Genomic DNA, 23,642 nt, shown 5'->3' with positions numbered 1-23,642 from the left:
TCAAAAAATTTCTGGCTGAATAGAAATGAGTGATGGCCTGTTCTTTTGAGGCCAGCATTCCCATTCCATTTGAAATGTTTCACATGGGTAAGAGGATGGGAAATGCTGGAGGTAAAGACTTTAGGAGTTGCTCCCCCCAAACCCTTAGACGCTGACGTCAGCTGTACTCAGGAAAAGGATCCTCATTAGCCGTCTCTAATACACAGAAAGAAAGCCACGTTTACCCAATCCTTCGTCCCTTAATTCTTTCTTCCTCTTTGTTCTCCGCATCCACATGTTCCTTCGCTCACCCTTTGTCTTTCAGCCTCTGCTCCTCTCCTGCCAACAGAGAAGGCTTGGTACTCAGTGTGGCCCACAGAGCAGTGGCGTCGGCATCACCTGGGAGCTGGTCAGAAGTGCAGATCCTCAGGCCCAACCCCTGACCTGCTGACTCAGAATCTGCCTTTTAACAAGATCCCCAGGTGATCCCCCATGCACATAGGCTTGAAAAGCACTGCTGTAAACTAGAAGCAGTAGTGAAGAAGGTCCGGCAGACACACCAGCTCTCACAACAGGGCTAGATGACTGCGGCCATGATCTGACTCAATGCAAGGGTCCTGGGTCCGTGAGAGGGGTCTTCCATGAGCCTGGTATGGAGTGTAGCATCTATACTTCAGATCCTACTGCTTCTTTAGTGTCTCTTTGTGCATATCTTCACTGGGCCCCTTGGGAGCTAGGGCAGCATCACCCTTAGACACAGGCAAGCCAAGCCCCTGCTCCAGACTTTGCCTGGTGGGGCTCCCACTTTGGAATATCTTTCTCAAAGTTGTCCAAGCCCTTTTCCAGTGCCTGGGGCTGACAGGTCAGGGCAAAGTGCTGTCTGGGCTATGGACCCCACACCTGGACCCGGTCTTGTGTGGGTCCTGGTCTTGGGAAGCACATGTCCCAACTTCTCCTAAGTGCCTCCACAGTGGTGATGAGCCAGGCATGGCCAAGTCATGGGGTTAGGACCCTTTGAGGTTAGGCTGACTTGCTTGGGCTCTTACTCCCATTTCTCCCCTTCAAAGTCCTGTCCAACATTACTGCATCTGTGGGTCAACAAGATGTCCTGCCTCAATAGCCTGTGCGATTGCTCCAGGTCAGACTCCACTTCTAGGAGGGTATTTCTGTAAGCACAGTATTTCTTCCACAGATTGCAGGAGATTGGGTGGCCTGAATGATGTCGACATACTGATTTTAAGGGACTCTCATGATGGGCACAGGACAAGTTCAGGGATGTGGGTTACTGGAGATCCAAGGCCAACCCTTGGGCTAGAGCTGCATGTGTGGGCCTGTGTTTTGGCCGTTATGCATCCAACTTCCAACTACAGTGTCACCTCTCTCTCATGTATGCATACTCACACATCTTCCCATACACACACACACACACACACACCCAATACTCCCAAGACTCAAACAAGGTAGGATTTAAAAAGCATCTTTGGCAAGGACGGGGTGGATGGCTAGGGGAAGGTATTTATTTCCACAATCAATGTGAAAAAAATACTTGTATTTTCAATCCATTTGTTTTGTTCTAATCTTCAGGTTATAGCTTTTCCATGAAATACACCACAATTATTTAATTATCATATTGATCAATTATCAAATGTGATATAAACAGTCCAAGATACTGAATGAAGAATTAGAGCCAGCAACATCCTAGAAAAGATATCTCTGTGGTTTTCCATTGTGCCATGAGTAGCAAGTCATTGCAACAGTTTAATCACGGAATGATTCAAAATTTCTCTGTTAAGACATTGCAGGCTTTCAATCAAATATATAACTTTGCTGAAATGAAGAAATATTTCCAGTATAAACTGGACGGAACTGATAAATCAGTGCTTCATTCTCTTCAACCTCAGATTCAAATTGATGACTGTTTTTCCGAGCTGCAAGTAAAAGACAGTGTTAATTTTTGTAAAAAATACGATAAAATTTTCCCAAGACTATTTTACATTTCTTCCTATAATCAGTAGTATTAAGCAGGGGAAATACCACCAGAAAAGGAGAAGTGCCTTATAGGATTTCCCCCGAATAAAGTAGCACTTGATTGATCGCTAGATCCAGTGAGGGGCTCACCCTCCCGCTGATCTAAACACTCACCTGGGGCCTACTGCACGCAGCAGTTGCCGCAGGGCCTGGGGATGGAAACATAACCAGGGCAAGGACCTAGCACTCAAGAAGCCTCGCCTAGTAACCACGCAGAATCTTCCACTGTGTGGTGCTTTCACAGTCTGTCCTCACTGAGCTGCTCCCAGGAAAAGAGAGCAGAGACTGGTGAAGGTGAGGCAGATGCAGAAGTGAGAAGTAAGGCGGGAATGTGACAAGCAAGGAGGCACAGAGAAGCCAGCTGCAGTGGGAGTGGGAAGCAGGGAAGGCTCGGATTCATCCTCAAGTGGAAGTAAATACAGGCTTGCGACACCGTTTTAGAAAGCTGGATATTGGGAAATAGAGATAAACAGCCCCGCGGAGTGCTAACACTGCAACACACTCCACCTACTGCCGTTCTCCTTTAGTACCCTACACAGGACACGGAAATGTTCCTTGGGATTCCTACTGCACGCGGGAGAAACTTGTTTTTAGTTTGGGGTTTTTGTCATGAAATGACCCACTCAACTCCCCAAAAGCAGTGAATTCAGGAGGAAGTACTTTCCTAAGGCGTGTGAGCAGGAGGGTTGATAAAACTTCGGGCAAGCTGGGAGAGAAGGGGCAAACACAGCGTGCTGGAGTTCACGCCCCACCAGAGTGATGCCCTGTCCCTTGCAGCGGTGTCTGGAGCTCTCCCACCTGTATCACTCAATGAAAACTTAAGCATTGAGGGGTGCGTGGGTGGCTTAATCAGTTGAGCCACCAACTCTTGATTTTGGCTTGGATACATGGTCTCGGGGTCCTGGGATCGAGCCCCACGTTGGGCTCCATGCTCAGTGGGGAGTCTGCGTGAGGATTCTCTCTCTCTCTGCCTCTGCTTCTCCCCCCTACTCTCTCTTTCACGCTTGGATAAATAAATCTTTAAAAACAAAAAACTTAAGCATCTACCACCAAATTCTCAATTTTGCCCACAAACAGCACAAAAATGTCTCTACAAAAGAGCAGGAAAAGCTTATTAACTGTGTCCACTGTGCCGATGCCTGCACACAGGCAGCCTTAAAATCACAGTCTGATGAGCATATATTCAATTTATATCATCTTCTTGGAAAAATAACATCTACTTCTCAGAGAATGTTAAAATTAAAGCACTATTCCTAAAAAGAAGAGTAATGAAGCAATTTTTAAAAATGTTTCAAGAAAGAAAGAAAAAAAGAACTCAATCTTTACATTGTTGCTTAGGAATTCAGTGCACTTCAGAATGTCCAATACCGTTAACTGAAATAATTGTCCTGGTTTTATCTGAATGCCTAGTATCTCAATTTCAGGGCTTTCACATGATTTAATTTTTTGTTAAAGTTAAACTTACTGAAAATCTATAGAGCTAAAGCATAAAGAAACTTTAGACAAGGGCAATTTCCTCCAAAACTACACTAGACAATAAAATTATATACCCACGTATTACCTTCAGCAACAAAGAACTCAGCTAAATAAAAGGCAGCCTTCACAGCATGAGGTGCATGGGAAATGCCTTCTAAATTCCCCCACTCATAAGGTGCTTTCTCTGGATGCCACTGGACACCGTAGACTGGATACTTGTACCCTGCATGAAGAACACAAACAAGTAAGTATTAAGAATGGTCAAAGGGGCACCTGGGTGGCTCAGTCGATTAAGCGTCCGATTCTTGATTTTGGCTCAGGTTGTGATCTCAGAATCCTGGAATTGAGCCCTGTGTCAGGTCTGCTTGTCCCTCTCCCTCTCTCTACTCCTCACCCCATCAAGCGTGCTCTCTCTCTCTTATAATTAAATAAAGTCTTTTTTTAAAAAAGCGGTCTAAGATGTTACTTACAATGGAATTATGTTTTATATCCTACGTAAAACATTATAACTCACGATGTCAGAGTAAATTTATGCTTATTCTCCCAGAGACAAAATAAAGAATTTCAATTCACAGTGTGAACATTCACAGTACATTTCACTGATTTTCAACTTTGTACAGTCCGTAATATGACTTTCTTTGGTGGGTAATCAGAGGGAAGTAAAATACTTGAGCCTTGAATACCCCAGTTCAGCAGTAAGCTGCCCGTGTGATCAGTGATACAAGTTTCTTCCACGATGGGTCTCTTTCCCTCCCACCATCCTGCATCTTCATCTTTTCCCATAATGATGTATTCGCAGGACAACGAACTATGCCACCATTTTTGGTGTCCTTTTGTGTAAGCCAGTTCTTCTCAGCCTAAATGACATCCCTCTGTCTGTGGAATGGTTCCCACCCTCACGGCTGGTGTTCCAGAGGGGTCATCAGAGGCTACCTGGAAAGTGGCTTTGTGGAGAGTTAGGAGGCTACCGAGGAGTCCAGGTAGAAAGTAGTTAATGTAGTAGTTAAGTACTTAACAGGGCTAAGCTGGAGGGAGGGGAGGTATCATTTGCAAGCATCTGGAGAGCAGAAAGTGGCACACATTTTTTAGAGGTAGAGAACAAGGGCAGGAAGTCAAGGACAACATCTAAGCTTCTAACTTAGAATGGTTTGGTGAATGGCAATGCTACTGTTGAAGCAAAACATAGAGGAGGGAAACAGAATTAAAGAGAAGATAGTCTGTTCACTTCCTACTGGGCTGAGCAACCTTTCCCAGAATTCCCCAGGGAATTCTAATATTTCTCGTAAACCCTTCAAACTCTGACCTCCCCGCCCCCAAGAGCAAGCCAGTGAGAAGGCCAATTTTGAATAACACAAACTACACCCACCTTATTCCAGTTTACTCCACTCCAGTACCCTGGCCTCTCACTGACTCAAAGACTGTCTATTGTTTCTCTAAGTTTTCATTCATAGTACTTCACGTCCTTGCACAGTAGTGATTTTTTGGCCAGGAATTGTTCATTTTCCTTAAAATTTCATAATGTGGAAATCCCTTAAATCTGGGATAAATGTAGTTTTCTCCACAGAGAATTATTTAATATTCACTTCTGCCATAAACGTTGGGACACTCTCAGGCTGAGATGACTTAAAATGACTTGAGATTTACTGACCTTCCCAGTTGGTTTCATGCAGGCCACAGGTGACCAGCGTGTCACTATGAATGCTCAAGCCTTACTTACCACCATCCCCATTCCCTTAGGGTCAAGGTTCAAGGTGGCAATTGTCATAGGTCGGCAGTCAGGATTTGTTCAGGCTCCTGCTGCTTGGAGGACTTTCACAGTAGGGGGTTCCTGAGCTTCCTCCTAAGTTCTCCTGATTCAACAGTAATTCTGGTTTAAATACTTCACTTAATAATACCATACAATCCATTAATTCTACTACTGGGCATTTACACAAAGAAAACAGAACACTAATTTAAAAAGATATATGCACCCCTATGCTTATTGTATCATTTATAAGAGTCAAGATATGGAAGGAACCTAAGTGTCCAGTGATACATGGATGGATAAAGAAGGTGTGGCATATACATATAAGGGACTATCACACAGCCAGAAAAAAGAATGAACTCTTACCCTTTGACAAAACATAGAGTAAGAGGGCATTATGCTAAGTGAAATAAGCCAGACAAAGAGAAATACTATGTAATGTCACTTATAGGTAGAATCTCAAAAACAATACAAACAAAAGACAGAAACAGATTCATAAATACGGAGAACAAACTGGTGGTTGCCAGTGGGAAAGGGGATGGGCAAAATAAGTGACGGGGGTTAAAAGTTACAACTTTGAGTTATAAAATAAGTCAGTCTCAGGGATGAAAAAACAGCACACGGAATATAGTCAAAAATATTGTAATAACTTTGTATGGTGACTGATAAGTACACTTACTGTGGTGAGCACTGCATAATATATAGAATTGTCAAATCCCATGTTGCACACCTAAAACTACTGTAATATTGTATGTCAACTACACTTTAATTTAAAAAAAAGTACTCCACTTAACTCCCAGAGGTTTTGGCCTGAGTATCCTGTCACGTCATGAATGTACAGGTATCCCTCCACTTTCCAAAAGGCTACATTTTGCTACTTCACTGTTGTGAAAACTTACATCAGCACAGTAACGGCTTTTCTTCATAAAAGCAAAAATACTCTTCTGCTTTCTTTCAGGGAGCAGAAACAGGGACTCATGCAGGTCTTTCGTAAAAACAAAGTGGCTTAATGCAAACTTTTGGAAAGTAGAAGAATACTCTTTGCTTTGTGCCTTTGTGGCTTAGGAGTTTCATAGAAAGGCTCTACTTTTGGACAGTGGGGTAAATTTTTAGGAAGTTTTCTGGACATGAGTCATGTTTTTTGTTGTTGTTTGGAGGAGACTCTGTCATGGTACTCACTCTATAGCGCTGCTAGAAAAAGAAGTCATTTTCTCCATTTACTCTACTCTCCCTTTGTGCTTTACTCTCCTTCTCCATCATTCCATCCACCAGATGACCAAGGTAAATCACAACTGACTTGGAACATGGACAAAAATACATCTCCTATCCCCAAAAATGCCTTAGCTTCTCTTTACACCCCAGAGTAACAACTTTTATTCATAAGAGAAGTATAAAATTAATATATATAAACATAAGTGAAATAAAATATATATGTGCCATGAGATATACCTTCCATGGTCGAAATAAACTCAGTCTTGCCATCTGTATTTGTAGTTAATACATTGAAAAAGTTCTTTAACTCTTCATTCATCGTAAAATTCTAGAGTATAAAAACAAAACAAAATAATTACTTCCGTAGTTAATCTAAATGCATTAATTTCACTGTTGATTAATGTAATACCGTCACAGAGAGGCTCCACTTGTGGAAATTTGCAGTCAGGGGTTCCGTTGATAATGACTTCAACAAGTCAACAGGAAAATTCTGGAACATTCTGCTCTGCGATGCACCTGAAATAATTTAAGCACAAGAGAAATAATTTAAACACAGCAAAAATAAAATCCACTGATCTATGGCCAAAAAGGGCCGTTATTAAGACATAATCAAGATGACTAACTGATAATCAAAACATATAATTTCCACCTATGTATCCTAGTCAAATACCAAGTAAGTTTAACATACAAATTCAAGTATGTTCCATATTTAAGTACTTTTCTTCTAGAATCTGAACAAGAATTACAAAAATCCTTCTGATATGATAATTATCAGGCCACCATCGAGTAAGCAGAAAATTTTAACTTGAGTTCTCTTGAAAACAGGGACAATTTACCACGTGAATATGTCTTTGTTTTCTCAGGAAACGATCCAGAACATTGAACATATTTTCAAAGGTATCTGGAATTTAAAAGATCTAAAAATACCAACAATGTAGGAAAGAACATTAAACAAGCCAAGAAATCTCTACTCAGTATATAGATCAAAAAGAGCAATTTATCTTGACACTAGCACTCCCTAAATGGAGGCCCTCATTCCACATGCTAATAATGGCTTCCAAGAGAATTCCTGCTCCTCAGATATAAAAATCTTCTTTATACAAACTTGGTTTTTCACCACATACATCCAAAATAGTCTGACCTAATACATGTACTTCCCACAGAGTTCTTGCAATGATTAAGTAAGATAATTCAAGAAAGAGCTTTAAAAAATATAGAGCATTCTATGGTTCCATGTGTAACAACTACTGCTTTCCATCCACAATCCTTATGAGAACAGAATAGTTGACAGGACTCAACTGTGAGGATTCAGAGATCAGGTAACCTACAAGAATCATTGCCTATTTACACAGAGTGCTATAACAATTTTCCTGGTCTTTGCACTGAGTTCCTGACAAGGAGCTTCTAACGCACTCAGAAATTCCTGAGAAATAGGAATTCTTCGTAATGCTAACAAGGGGTCTCACAGGGGGCTCCTAGGTAGCTTCAGGATGAGGCTGATCATCAGAAGCATCAACCACATGATTAGAGTAGGTTAGGACTTGAGCCAGCCTGATTTCCAGGGATGAAAAGGGACTGGAGACTTCAGTCACACAGCCAATGATTTATCAATCTTGCCTTTGCAATGAAACCCTATAAAAAATCCTAGACAAAAGAGCTCATGGGAGTTTTCCAGTTGGGGAACACAATGACAGGCCAGTAGGGTGATGTGCTCTGACTCAACATGGAGAGGACGCGGAAGCTCTCCAGTCCCTCTGGGATCTCAACCTATTCATATCCTTTACAATAAAATTGTTAGTGCAAACACAGCACCTTCCTGAGTTCTGTGAGTCATTCTGGTGAATTACTGAACCTCACGAAGGGTCATGGGAATCCTCACAATTGTGGCTGGTTGGTCAGAAGTGTGGGTGGCCTGGGGATGTGACTTGTGGCTGTATCTGAAGAAGGGACTCATTGGGAAGATAACTTAGAACTATGGAGTCTATGCTGACTCCTAGGGGCTAGTACCAGAATCGAAGGGCGGTACACTACAGCTAGGGTTCCAACAGAGTACACAGCTGAGGGAAGATGCTGTACTATCGTAATTCCTAGCCAGCATGTATAAGAGTTGTCTTCCAAGCACTTAGCACAGTAGCTGGAATGCTACAAACAACTTTAATAGTCACAAACAACCCTAAGAGGAAAACCCTTTAAAATCAGGAAATTCAAGTCAAGGGAGGTTAAACCATTCCCCTAGGCAACAGGGATGAAGCTAGGACTCAAACTCAGGTCCGATTTTTAGAGGTCTGAATCATGCATGATTCTGATATTACTACACGTAATGAATTATCAAAACTCAAAACTCCTAAGCCATCTTCACAGTTCAGTACCTCGTTTACATCGTCAGCTTGTATGAGTCATCTAAAAATCAGTAAACATTATGAGCGTTTCTGACTCGGATCTTTGCCACTTACTCATCCTGCCGAGGTAATATTTTTAAAAGGGTCAAAAAGAGAATTCTCACCTTTAGTGAAGTTCAGCGGCATTGTAATTCCATCAGTATGAGTGAGAGTTAATAAGGACTTTCCACCACTAACCAGATATGAAAGCTCTTCGAATCCAAGGCAAGTACCCCATATAGGAAAATAGTCTCCATCATCAAAACTCTTTGCAGAATGAAAGAGAAAACAAAGCTTATTTTAATGTTTCAAAACAAAAATTGTATGTTTGATTTGTCATTACAAGACAGGCACCTGAGTCATGCATGCGTTTCTAAAGAATTTTCTAGGATCCATAAGGAGCCTATTACTTAATCTTTCCTCAGACCAAGTTCATACATAATCATTCCGTTTTAGTTAATCAAATTATTCAATCTCAGCTGTGCTGGGAACGAGACTGACATCTGCCAGGCAACTACCAAGCAACATAAGTAGCAATCAGGGACTGCAAATATCAAAGATAATGCTAGACAGAAGTCTATTGATACATCTGCTACAGATCTTGCTGCTTTGGATGATTGTCTGCTTTGAACACACTCTGAAGTCCTTCCTTCATTATCTTGGAATTTACAGTAATAGCTGCATTATAGCACCTTCAGCCAATTAAATTTAAATCATGGGAAACCCATGATCTGGAAGAGGAACAGTCAGTAAGGAAAAGGCTAAGCAAAAGTAAAAAAAAAAAAAATTGTATAGAGTAAAAGTTGTCAACTCTTTGTACAAAAAAAGTACAAATGTATTGAGCTTTTTCAAGGGGAGTCACAACAACTAGCATGAATGGGGAAAAAGTCTTCTAGAGAATGAATTTTTGGGTTAAGTAAAGATTAAATCCATACGTACTGTAGTTACAAAACTGAGTTGTGCAACTTTTCTAAAAGCAGTGATTTTCCTGCACAGATTGTAAAATATAGCCCAACGGTCACTAAATGAGGAAATGGTTTTCTTTTTCTTTCTGTTCCTTATTGAAAAAAATACAGAGTTACATTAATTCCTATACTTTCTATCATAAGGTAGGATTTTTAACACTTTCTATGCAGGTCTGGGAAATTTTATTTTTAGAAGTTAGAACTGCATACATGAAGTCAAAAGGCCATACTGCATTTACTTATAATAAACACAAAGGAAGGTTTAACTGCTCTGTTTTTATATGTACCAAATTTCACTTCTCGACTAAATGTTAAGTCCTCGCTTGCTGGCGCCACATCTTTCACTTACTGTGGCTCCTCCATGGAGCCTAGCAGACAGAGCAAAGGACACAGAGTAGGACTGACTAGATCTAAAAGACTTCACTTCTCAAAGCTCCTTCAGTGAGAGCTTTGTGGACCCCAGTGGCTGCAGCTAAATAAGTTCAAGGTTGCGGAGCTTTTTTCCTTTGCTTTTAAATCTTCAAGTAGCTAATTACATTTCAAAAAGTAGACTTTGGGGTCTTAGGGGTTAGGGGGCTCCTTTTTTTTTTTTTTTAATTGAGCAAGTTGGTTATATGAGTCCCTGTATGCAAAAGGAAAAATGACCACTTTATAATGTTCATATCTATTTCCAAAATGCATTTTAAATCACTCACATTATAAAATTTCCACTTTGTTCACTTTTTCAAAAACAAAATCCATCGAGCATGTACTCAGTACATGGTACCATTTTGTATGAAATGAGGAATACCTCAAAGGGTATTAGAACCATGAAATCTGCTAAGATGTGAATAACTAATCTCAAGATATTCTGTCTTCTGAAATAGAAGCTCCTGAAGGTCGTGGACCCTGTCATCTTACCAAGTGGGAGCTAAACAAACATTTGAACTATTCTACGACAAAATACTCTAAAAGTTAAGAGGGAATGGGATGCCATTCCTGTTGGAGTTGGGAAAGAAACCTCTATAGAAGTGGAATAGCACGTTGGCCTGAAAAGATGGACCAAGTTGTGAATTACAGATGGAATGGAAGGAAGCAGACTGAGCTGATTTAAAAGTAGGAGGACACAAAATATATGCTAGAAATACCAAACTGGCTTCAATAATGTGCAGAAGGAAAAACTAGGAAATGGGGCTGTGGACACACAATCTGTGTCTAGATTCAAAAACTATGAAAGGCTACAGATGATTTGGCCTAACCATTAAAAGTTTTTAAACAAGTATCTCATAAGCTAAAAGCAGTTCTTTAGGGAAATACTTAAGGACAGGGGGAGATACAAGGGCCAGCAAGATCATAGTTCAGGAGCGAAATAGTAAGCATCTGAGGTGGAGTGTGAAGACAGGCTCAGTGTGACACATTGCAAAGGACTCAAGAGGCTCTGCCTGGTAACTGAATGTGGAGTGAAGAAAGGTCAAAGTCAATCCCATTTGACCTTCCCAACCTACTTGACCTGACCTTCGTCTAAAAGTCAGGACGAAGAGCAACTTTCAAGAGATGAGAATTAATAACATAGGAACAATGCCTGATACATTAAAAAACAAAAAACAGCTTACTAAGCCAGCATGAAGACCTCATTCTTATTAATGAGCACCAACAGAGAGGGCCAGTGTGTGGGGCTCTGGTTCCCTTGAAAGCCCACAGGAAACAGGAGGAGCGCCCCTACAGGCTGCTACAGAGCCGGAAACTCAAAAGATAATGGGTAATTAAGGGAGGGTAAAAGATAAAGGGTGATTGTGAAGGAAGTATTAACCACATGAGTCAGAAAGAATTATCCTCATGGAAAATTACAAAAAACCCACCTGGAATAATAGGCAATAACTGATATCTACCTGTTTCGCAAAGTCGTAAAACTTTTTGGCCGTGAGAGCATAACCTGACTTCTTGAGATTAACGCTTCCTCCAGGGAAAAGGATCCTGAAGCAAATCAAATAGGTGCATTTCAATCCCGCGGCCCACAGGAAATAAACACTTTTTTTGTTTTAAAACAATTTTTTTCCTTATCATGCAAGCAACAGATCATTAAAGAAAACTGTGAAAAAATATATATAAAATATTTACACTCCTATACATTTACACTCCTACACATTCATAAACTGCCACAGTTAACAATACTTCTAGAAGCCCATGTTCTTCCAAAACTTCTTCAATAACCACGTTTATTTTTGAGATAGAGTGTGCATAAGTTAAGGATGAATAGGTGGGGGAAGGAAGGAGAGTACACAAAGCTAGAAATCAAGTCAAGATAAACATCCAGGTACACCTAGGTCTAAATCAAGCAATCAGTGATGCCAAAATCAATTGGAGGCCTGTAATCAGGAGTCAGTTTTGGCTCACGGAGAATTATTTTTAATCATAAAGAACGAGCTGTTCATAAAAACATATGTAGGCTACAATTAAATATCCCTGAGAATTTAATTTTTTATTATCACTCTGAAATTTCTTCCAAAATATTCACACTATTAAAAAACTTTGAAAAAGAACAAAATTACAATTCTGGAAAAAGTCTGGGGAAAAAAGAGGGGAAATTACATTTGATTTTATTTTACTCTACCCATAAAGGAGAGATAAAGAAAAATACTTACTGTGTTTTTATATCTACTTTTTAAATTAACTTCAATTTTAAAATTTGTAACAAGTCTTGAAATAACTAAAGATACTCAAAAAAGATTACAAAAGCTGGATTAAATGTGTTAAAATTTTGAAAATACTTAAATATGGATTTGAGATATGTGAACGCTCACTTCTTTTTAAGAGAGAGCACACATGCAATTGCAGGTGGCGAGTCAGAGGGAAAGGGAGATACAGAATCCCAACCAGGCTCCATGCTCAGTGCACAGCCTGATGCAGGGCTTGATCCCACAACCCTGAGATCATGAACTGGGCCAAAACCAAGAGTTGGATGCTTAACCAATTAAGCCACCCAGGCTCCCCGAAAGTTCACTTTTGAGACTATTGTTCATTCAACAAATATATTCTGCTTCTTGGTTAACTTGGAGAGACAAGGATGAGGAATTTTTCAGTCTGGTAGAAAACTTACAAACTATTAGAACCATGCAGAAAACCCTACAATTAGAAGTGGTTTAATGAAGACTCATTAGCAGGTCTCCCTTTTCATTCACTGTGTCTAAAAAGATGCCGCTGATCAAATCTAGTGTGTTTAATGCCAAAGTCCTTTCATAAAATAAAATTTGACTGTCTCGCCTAGATTAGGAAATCCCTTTAAAAACAAGCCTTTTCATCTCTGTGTTCCTCCACAAAGCAGTGTGAAGTCTATTGTGTAATAGGGGCTCAATGAAGGAGATTCTGAAGCTGCATAAGAGAGTGGTTCGTTTTCTGGTATATATTTTTGTGTGTATTTCTGAGTTTCTACCATATATTCTGACCCTGACTTATTTTTCTATGCCAAAGTACACCGCACATAACAGGCACTATAAATGTTTTACTCACACCTTTTTTCCTTTTTTAAAGTAGTAATAAACACAGTTTTTAAAAGTGGAAAAAATAGAAACTCTTTATAAAAGCTTTACCATAAAATAGACTCCCTGCACCCAAAACCCAATAAAAAACAAACCACCGTTAGGGGCGCCTGGGTGGCTCAGTTGGTAGAGCGTTTGGTACTTGATTTTTGGCTCAGGTCATGATGTCAGGGTTTTAGAATCAAGCCCCATGCAGGGCTCCAGGCTCAGTGCGTTGTCTGTTTCTCCCTCTCCCCTCCACCCAACCCCTGTCCTTCCCCTGCTAGCATGTGTTCTCTCTCTCTGTTCCAAATAAATAAATAGAAATTTTAAAAAACCACCACCTTTAAAATCTGTGTGTTTACCTTATAGATTATACTGTGCTAATCTCCTAATCCCTACCTTTAAAAAAAAAAAAGGAAATGGGAGTATACTATAAATACCATTATGTGCCTTGCTTTTTTACATAACAATATCACATTGATCACATAACAATAGTGATCCAAGCCAGCATCTATAGATACCCTCATTTTTTAAATCTGTGCATAAAACTCTATTATATGCATGCAGTCTTTTTTTTTTTTTTTTTACCCAATTCCCAACTGATAGACTACCCAGCAGTTTCTAAACTGTGGGTACTTCAGACAATTCTGTAACGTGCACGTTTGGGCCTAAGTTTCCACATAATAGGGAATATATTTATAAAATAAAATTCCTTCTGACCAATTTCCTGGGTCAAAAGGTATGTGCATTATTAATTTCTGAAATGAAATTTCAACAGATATTGCAAAACTACACCACAGAAAACTGTATAACTTATACACTCGTAAAATATGAGAATACTTGTTACCTCACAGCCTCACTATAGAATATTTACAAATTTTCTGATCTTTGCCAACTTGGTAGTTTAAAAAGTTAATAATTGCTATAATTAGGTAACCTGTAGTTATGAGTAATGTTGAACATTTTTCATGTGATTAAAAGCTTTATTCTGTTGAGCTAGTCAATCATATATTTTGTGGTGAAGCCAGAGGACAGAAAACTTTTTTCCAAGTTCTATTCAAATTATCTTCTGAAAGATAACCAATTATTATACTCAGATTCAGGACTTCTAAATCCCCTCTAAGCAAACAGTATGTCATGCCATTCAGAGTGACCTCAGAACATTTAAGACAAGCATTAAAAGAACAAAGATAATGTCACACATTAAAAAAACCTAAATAGGGCGCCTGGGTGGCTCAGTGGGTTAAGCCGCTGCCTTCGGCTCAGGTCATGATCTCAGGGTCCTGGGATCGAGTCCCACATCGGGCTCTCTGCTCAGCAGGGAGCCTGCTTCCCTCTCTCTCTCTCTCTGCCTGCCTCTCTGTCTACTTGTGATCTCTCTCTGTCAAATAAATAAATAAAATCTTTAAAAAAAAAAAAACCCTAAATATATCTACTATCCAACATTTACTTCTTAAGCTGCCTTCCCTCTACAAGCTTTGTCATCGCTCAACAAAACAATTCCTATAAAAGAACTCAGAAAACTAACATTATACCACTATAAGATAGTTACACAGAAATATATGTTTCTAAGTATGTTTTTGCAAATGCAGAATACATCCACTTCATTCCCCGTATCAAATCAGTGCTGCCAACTTACCCATTAATAGATTGGAAAAGCTTTTCATACTTTTCAGCTGTAAGATCAGGCCTGAAAATAATAATAACAGTTATAAGACATCCATTTCCATACCTAAGGAAAAATGTAAGGCTGTTAAGTGAAGTCCCCACATCAACTGAAAAAGAAAAAAAAAAAGAAAGAGAAAAAAAAGAAAAAGAAAAAGAATCCTTAAATACCAGACAATATTTCTCTCCCTTCCCTTCCTAGAGGTATTTTTTCAAACTACATACACATCACATACTATAATTATATCCTTGTTTTGGTAATCAGACAAGTAAACATGTTTTGCTGTATTCTCATTTAATATTGTGAAGTATGTGTTAATGTGGAAAACATTAAAGACCATGAGATTGGGCAATAGTAATTTCTCTGCTCGCTGAGAACTATCAAAAACATGTAAGGTGGGGTGCCTGGGTAGCTCAGTGTGTTAAAGCCTCTGCTTTCGGCTCAGATCATGATCTCAGGGTCCTGGGATCGAGCCCCACATCAGGCTCTCTGCTCCATGGGGAGCCTGCTTCCTCCTCTCTCTCTCTGCCTGCCTCTCTGCCTACTTGTGATCTCTGTCAAATAAATAAATAAATAAAATATTTTTTAAAAAACCATGTAAGGATATTCAGTAGTTTTGTATAAAGATGAAATAAAGAGATTTATTCATATGTTTCCCTTAACTGCAGGCAGTTTGGGCAGATAAAAACAATACATACGAATGCCAAATCTCGGGTTCATCCCACTCCCGCCATGAACTGCAAAGATCTGGAGACCACTGTGCATCCAAAAGTCAGAAGAGTTCAGATCTAGAGACAGGCTACATGCATATCACGGTAGACCGGGCAATTATTCTGAAGCTAACTTGCCTGGGTAATCTGCAGCTCCTTTCATCGAACACCACTTAAGAGCTCCTAACATCACCATGCGATTGATGATTTTATCCCCTTCTCCAGAAAAAAAGTAATGGGACTCATCTGTGAAAATTTAGTTAAATCACAGTAAAATGGGTTTGCTCTTCCAAAAGTTCAAGAAAATGCAGGAACGAGAGAAGAGAGCATCATGGTTATGAAATTCCTGTAAGAACTTTCCTACATTAAATACTCTTCTGGTTCTATAAGAGAATAACAAGGCATGATGCCCTCTCGATCAGCCATAAAAGAAGTAGGTTTATGATCAAATGTCAACCACAGTCCACTTCTGCCCCAGGGAATGTTTTAGGGGGAGTCAGAACACATCTCCCATTATTAAATACACTTATGATGCCCAGAACTTGGCTGTGCTTTGTTGTGCTAGGTTCTTTTCTAAGTCCAGTGAGCTTTGCAAGTCCGGGTCTATTTAGAAGTTCATATGGGGCACCTTGATGGCTCAGTTGGTTAAGCATCTGACTCTCGATTCTGGCTCAGGTCATGATCTCCCCTCCTGTTAGGCTTCACATTCAGCGGGGAGTCTGCTAGAGATTCTCTCCCTCTTCCTCTCCCCGTCCCCATTCTTGCCCTCTCTCTCGCAAATAAATACATAAATCTTAAAAAAAAAAAAAAAAAAAGTGGGGGGATGCCTGGGGGCTCAGTCAGTTAAGCGTCTGCCTCAGCTCAGGTCATAATCCCAGGGTCCTGGGATAGAGCCCCGAATCAGGCTCCTTGCTCAGCGGAGAGTCTGCTTCTCCCTCTCCCATTCCCCCTGCTTGTGCTCTCTCTTGCTCTCTCTCTCGTTCAGATAAATAAAATCTTTAAAATAATTATTTAATTTTTTTTAAAAAGTTCACAACACTCCTCTCCCCAGCTAAAAAGCAATGGGTGATATTGCAGTGGTGCTTACCTTTATCTTAGATGAAAAATAAATGGGCAAGTGGTCCTGACTCGAGAAGTGACAAGAAGATTCAAATGTGAGTCCATGTTCCCAGTATTCTGCCAGTCTCATCTCCCCAGACTGGGTCAATAAAAAGGGAACCAAACAGTCAGTATCCAGAATCTTCCCCATGGACATTTAAATCAGGACAGATAGTCATCACTGGAATGGATTTAGATCACTCAGCTACATTCCAGGGACTTCTACAAGCAAGCCCTGAAGGGTAGTTTTAGTCATTTCATCAATTCTACATAAACAGCTCCCATATTGTCCATGACTGGACTTTTAGACCCTGCCGATCATTCCTAAGGGGCTTAATTGTTGAGGGGAGGAGGGGATGAAGTGTCATGAACTCCCATGCCCCAGAGACTGGACAGGAAAGACAGGCCAGATCCTTTTCTTTGAATAGATATTATTTGCATGTTGTCAGACTGTTGAGAAACAGAAGACCTTCTCAGTAGGGTATGAAAGAGTTTATTTTCTCTTTAACTAAAACAAAACTGCTTAAGCCCAGTGACGGTGGCAGATGAAACAGTTTCAGCAGCGTGAAAAGGAGTAGCAGGCATTGTTGGGCACTTGCTTTATTTAAAGTCAGCCCCAGATGACTGTCTTGGAAAACAAACAAGCAAACAAAAAAAGGTCAGAAATTCAGACTTTTATAAAGTCTTCTTATTTGTAAATGTTTAAAACTGTTTTTTAAAAATATTTTATTTATTCATTTGACAGAGAGAGAAAGCGAGAGAGGGAACACAAGCAGGAGGAGTGGGAGAGGGAGAAGCAGGCTCCCTGCTGAGCAGGGAGCCCAAGGTGGAGCTCAATTCCAAGACCCTGGAATCATGACCTGAGCAGAAGGTAGATGCTTACTGACTGAACCACGCAGTGCCCGTAAAACTGTTTTTAAAATAGTGTATGAACAAAATGCATTTTACAACCAGAAGCAGCCCGTGGGCTGTCCCGTGCTACCCACCAAGAGGATGCTCCATGGGTCCCATTAGTCCCACAGTGGGGATTTATGATAACCTCAGGGTACCAGGCACCTGAGAAGGCATGAGACCAACACAAACTTCTTTATCTATTCCAGAATTTTGCCTAGGTCTCCCATCCTCCTCCTTTTCCCTTCTAAACCATGGAAGTTGGCTCCCAGCATCCAAAATCCAGAAATAAAGTCAACATTATCAGTGTGACCATTTCATTCCCATTCTATGTTGGGTCATCCCTTAGAGGTTACTCTGGGAATTTAGCTGCCATATATTACATTGTTTCTGTAGGATTAAATGATTCTAATTCCAAGCAGTATACCTTAAAATGAACTTTGGAAATTAACCTTCATGCTGACAGTCATGTTTTCAGTGACTCTGTCATAAATATCAGCATTCTGCTCTAGTCATTAGGTTTCAAAACTTCCCTTGTTTCAAAACTTCCCCAGTTTCAAAACTTTCCAAGTTTCAAAACTTGTTCAGTTTCAAAACTTGTAATTCTCAGCTATTCCTCCCTATGTCCTTGTCCTTTCATTCTATTAGTCATCAAATCTTGCTGATACTTTTGGAGAACACTTATCCATTGATCCTACAAGTAAGCCACGCCCTTTTCACTTCACGCCTAGCCTACCTCAACAGTTTCTGAACTGGTCGACCTGCCTATGTCTCTCTCACTTCCCACCCAGGTTATCAGCACTAATGTCCTAAAAGAACACTAGCAGAAAAAGTTCCATGATCAAAACTTTGCAATACTGTTCTGAAGACTGAAAGTTGCTTCCTCAGGTCTAAAATTCCAGTGTTATCTGAGTTCCAAATAAGGTTTCATTTGAATAATTAGATTTGCTACCAAAAAAAAAACAAAACAAAAAACAAAAAAAAAAACCCAAAAATGAAAGATGAATGTCAAAAGTGAATGGGTAGAGACAGTTAGTTAAATGTAAAGATCAAGCAAGAAGATGATCCTTATAAGCTAAACATAAAACCATCTTGTGGTATAATTCTCTCAGTTGTAATGTTCGCATTTTGATTATTATTGTTTTATTTGAAGAGTTCCTTTTCTTTGTTATAGCTTTTTAACATGGAATTGATTACATAAACAGGTTGTCCAAAGCAACCAGCTGTGCTTTGTGTGTGAAATCACTTATAATGGAATAGACAGGAGAGCTGGAAGATTCTAAAATATGTTAGTTTTGGGTGAATAGATATTATAAATACTTAGAAGGTTGTGTCTGTTAAAAAATTCAATTCTTTCCAAATCAAAATATGACATGTCATTTTAGTCTTACTAGGACATTATATCACAAAAGAGTAATGTAGCTCCTTTAAGATTGTAATTCTTGTAATTTATACTGAAGCAACACTGCTCTGTTAGTCATTTACAAACCTTTAAAGCAGAGGTGAAGGTATTTTAAAAGTCATCTTCTAAAAATCTCTTTTACTACATAAGTGTTTCCTTACCCTAATATTATAGAACAAAGCTAGTTAAGTTATCAATTCTTTTACTCCATTATTTTCCAAATGTCTGATGACTACCACTTTTCCTGGGGTATAGGAAACTATCATTTCATTCTTTACCTAACATGTTTGACAGACCTCTAATAGCACTGTAAGTACAAACACCTTCCTACTTTAAACAATTTAATGACTCTAAGCATTAGATTTGGCAAAAAATCAGGAGCAATGTTACCACATTTAAATAATGCAATCATAGCAAAGGAAACATTAATTTTTGAGCTAAAAATTATTTGAGATAACACAGGAGTTTTTATTTATACAGTGTAAAAAATACTGGATCATACCTTATTGGTACAACTCTTGCACCTGCAGACTCCAGATACTTTACATACGATGCAGCAATATAGTATTTTCCCAGGCTTCTCATGTCCTTATTATGGGACATTTGCATTAATACTCCTAAATTACGAAGGAAGGAAGGAAATGAAAGAGTGAAAGAAAAATATTAAGAGGGGGTGGAGGGAGGGAAGGGAAGTGAAGATGGGAGGGAGGGAGAAAAGAAAAGAAAGAAAAAGAACGTTTTAATTTCAGGCAATTTCCTTTTTTTCTTACTCAGAAACTGAAACACATCACAGTAAAAATACCACTATTTTGGGGTGCCTGAGTAGCTCAGTCCGTTATGCATCTGCTTTCAGCTCAGGTCATGATCCCAGAGACCTGGGACTGAGACTGGCATTGGGCTCCATGCTCAGAAAAGAGCCTGCTTCTCCCTCTGCCTGCAACTCCCTCTGCTTGTGTGCTCGCTCGTGTGCGCGCATGCGCGCGCTCTCTCTCTCTCTGACAAATAAAATCTTTAAAAAAAAGATACCAATATTTTATTTGTTTAATTCACAGAATTAAATACAAAGCTTCTTCTGTAAGTACAGCAATAGACTTTGGGAAAAGACAGAGGAGGCTGATCTAAGTTTTAAGTAGTCGCCTCTCTCTCACCTCATCAAGGAGACTAAGTAACAGGCGCCTGGGTGGCTCAGTGGGTTAAGCCACTGCCTTCGGCTCAGGTCATGATCTCAGGGTCCTGAGATCGAGTCCCACGTCGGGCTCTTTGCTCAGCGGGAGCCTGCTTCCTTCTCTCTCTCTCTGCCTGCCTCTCTGTCTATTTGTGATCTCGCTCTGTCAAATAAATAAATAAAATCTTTAAAAAAAAAAAAGGAGACTAAGTAAGCCCCAAAGCAGGTTTACAAAAGCACCAGCCTCCTTTATACAACCCAGAATCAATCTCACATCCTTAAGTCTAGAAAGAGGCCTCTCCTCTCCCACACACTCAAAGGCACATTGTTTCCTTGACAATAAAGCAAAAGAGTGAAAATATCTTGTCTACATCTCTCCAACATCAGCAACATAATCTAAGCAACCAACATCTTGCGTCCTCCCCTTCAGACTATTAAAAGCTTCTTAAAAGATCTCTCTGTATCTTTTCTTTTTTTTTTTCTCTGTATCTTTTCTTAAACAATCCTCAACAACTCCCACCAGTGCTCCACCTGGAAAGAAATCTGATCATATCACCATACTTTCATTAACTTCTTCATTCAGTATATTACTGAATCATAATATATACAAGGTACTGAACGTGTTGGAGATACATGAATGAACAAAACAAAAATCCTTCCCCTGTGGGCTTTGAGCCTAGTATGTGGGAGGGAGAGAAGAGTGGACAAATAATTTACAAGATAAAAAGTTAAAATATAAAGTCTGATGACTGGTGGTAAATGCTAAAGAAAAAAAAGTAAAGCAGAGTAAGAAGGTGTGTTTTGGAGAGGGGGAGGAGTTGGTCCCATCTATCCAGGGGAAGAAAGTCTTACATATGATGCCAGGCCAGACAATACCTCCCTGAGAAGGTACAACCTACATCTGAGCCAGGACTCCAGAAAGATGAGGAAGTGAGCCATATATAAGTACCTGGAAGAAGAGGGATCCAGGGTGGGGGAAAAGCAAGTGCAAAGGCCCTAAGTCAGGTGTGTGCCTATCACATCTCAAGAGTCTATTATTAGAGCTCCAGGAGCAATGGGAGAAAACAATAAGAAACGAGATCAGGGATAACAAATCAATGGGGACCATCTCCTTGTTTAAGTAGCTCAGTGGGTTCCTAGACGTTCATAAACTCTACACATCCCACCTATCTCTCAGGCTGCCTCTTACCACTGAAACTTCAGCCCCAGTACAGTACTGGCATCCAATATACATCAAAACATGTCTGTCTGGAGAATACACCTGTGCCAGTATCTTTCACTGCTTCACCATTTGTAACATTTCATTGTAGAGACAGCCACCTGACACGAAGAGATGTCTATACCAATCACTTCTCTGTTTCCAGCTTGTCACAAAAATTGGCATTTGTCAGGCACTCAGTTAACACATGCCAAATGCCAAAATTTGTTAAGACTGTTTTATTGTTGTGGATAAGTAAGATGGTCTTCACTGAGGAAAATGAAATGTGTTAGGGAAAGAATGAAGGCATGTCACAGGAAACGAGGAAAGGAGTGGTACAAGGCAGGCAAGGTGAAGTGCCCCCCAAAAAGGTTTAGGGTTTGGGACATGTGAACCTAAGTACCAGAAAGGAGAAAAAGTGTATTAGAATAGGCAACTTCCACCAACTTCTTCCCAACCCCGCTCCTTTACCCAGCTACTCACTTTTCCTGGGGGGGGGGGGGGAGGGCTCAAGCTGTAAGTCCCTCAAAATGTGACCAAAATTCCACCCATAGTTTAAGGCCACCTCACAACTTTGTGGTTTCCTTTGCACTTCTAATTCAATGCCTTGAACACAACAGGTGCTTAGTTAACTGTTTTGTCTTAAGTGATGTGACTGAAAGCACACTCCCTTTTTCTATAATTGACCCTGGACTACCACTGTTTCTAGGAAAGGAAAAAAAATCCCCCCACTCTTTTTTCCTTTTCCCCTCCTCTCTATATTCAAATTTCCAACACACTACATAGAATTTTACTTTGAGTTAATTCTCCTTGGAGACGCTAAGCACCATTTTAAACAGCTATGAAATAAGGTATTCCAAGTTCCAAATATTGATACAGAACCCATTTGAAAATCAGGCACTAGCAATACATATGAAAAAAAAATTCATTTACTTACTATTTATTTACAGAATATGATGCTCCTCTTCCCAGAAGGGAAAAGAATTTGAATGGCATAATACTACCTCTAAAACAAAGCCAATCTTAATTGTCTAACATAAATTGCTTTTGGCAAATTTTAATTCCAGGCTGATTGATTTCTCCCGGTAGCCTTCCCCTTCCCTGTCTCGAATGTCTGCTCTGATAACGCAAACTGATTTTACTCTTTAAAATACAAATTTGTTGGACACGAAAAACTACATGCTTCACTTTAACACCACGTAGACGTGACATTAAGATTATACTAGGCACTGCTGCCCTCCGGTGCTGAAGATGACAACATCCAAAGTACACCATAATTTCTTGATTTGGGTCAATTCGGTTTTTATAGGGATAATGCAATGTGTCTTAAAATACGCCCTCACTCCGTGAAATTTTAATAAACCTAACGTATGTACAGAGTTTGGTGAGTTCGTAGAAATTCTAGCTCTGTACAAAGAAGAAGACAATCCGCAGGATTCTCCCCAGCGCACCCTCCTCCCTGACAACTTTAAGGGCCAAATGAATTAGAGGAAACCACCAGGCATTAGCTCTACTTCGGCACAATCGAAATGGTGCCTTGGCTCGGCTCTTACTCGTGCTACAAATGAAGGCACATACGGCAACCCCGGACTCAGGTATCTCCCAGGCCGGACGTAGCAGCTGCAGCCAAGCAGCTGGTAGTGCCCAGGACCGACACCCGGCCTCGGGCCCGCGGCCCCCACCCAGCCTCCTTACCGATGATGGGATTCTTGGAGGCGAGAGAAGCGCACAGCCCGGGGCTCGCCGCCCCGCACAGAACCAGGCCCAGCACACACAGCAGGCGCTCGGGTCTCGCCATGGTGCTCGCCGCCTCCCGCCGCCTTTCAAAGGTACAGCTGGCAGGGCACCCAGGCCTGTTGCAGCGGCGGCGGAGGCGGCGGCCGCGCTGTACGCTGTACGCGGTCTCCCGGCCGCGCGGGGGCGGCAGGCGGGGGCGGCGCTCCGCCGCGGGGGCCTATGGGAAATGCAGTTCCGGCGCGCGCGGTTGTCTCGGGGCGGGAGCGGGCGGTTCTGGGGACGCAAACGCCCCTCCTGCCCCATCGTTCGGCCCTCAGTCCGCTGCCCGTGACTCCATGGCCGCTGCTTCTGCCCGGCGGCCCGTGCGGAGAACACCGCAAACTTCGGGGTGGCCCTGGGGTGGGCGGAAGCTTCCCTTTTCGCTGTTCTAGGGAGGTGACCTCAGTCACTCCTAACGGAGCCCACGTCCTGGAAGGGGAACCCCTGGGTCCCGGCC

At 40.8% G+C, this 23,642-nt stretch overlaps 1 protein-coding gene across 1 annotated transcript; it reads right to left on the bottom strand.

Moving 5' to 3' along the window:
- Positions 1 to 1,474: 1,474 nt before the first annotated feature.
- Positions 1,475 to 23,353, bottom strand: GGH (gamma-glutamyl hydrolase). Its single transcript, XM_045978174.1, has 9 exons — positions 23,105 to 23,353; positions 19,549 to 19,663; positions 14,919 to 14,969; positions 11,651 to 11,735; positions 8,943 to 9,084; positions 6,849 to 6,955; positions 6,677 to 6,767; positions 3,569 to 3,706; positions 1,475 to 1,907 (listed from the first exon to the last, which is right to left on the bottom strand). Exons 1-9 carry the CDS (start codon positions 23,205 to 23,207, stop codon positions 1,786 to 1,788), a joined length of 954 nt encoding a protein of 317 aa, XP_045834130.1. The 5' UTR covers positions 23,208 to 23,353; the 3' UTR covers positions 1,475 to 1,785.
- Between the last annotated feature and the right edge of the window lie 289 nt (positions 23,354 to 23,642).

Source organism: Meles meles, chromosome 1, assembly GCF_922984935.1.
Source record: "Meles meles chromosome 1, mMelMel3.1 paternal haplotype, whole genome shotgun sequence".
NCBI lineage: Eukaryota > Metazoa > Chordata > Mammalia > Carnivora > Mustelidae > Meles > Meles meles.
The sequence above is the reverse complement of the archived record's forward strand: the minus strand, read 5'-3'. Positions and strand labels throughout refer to the sequence as shown.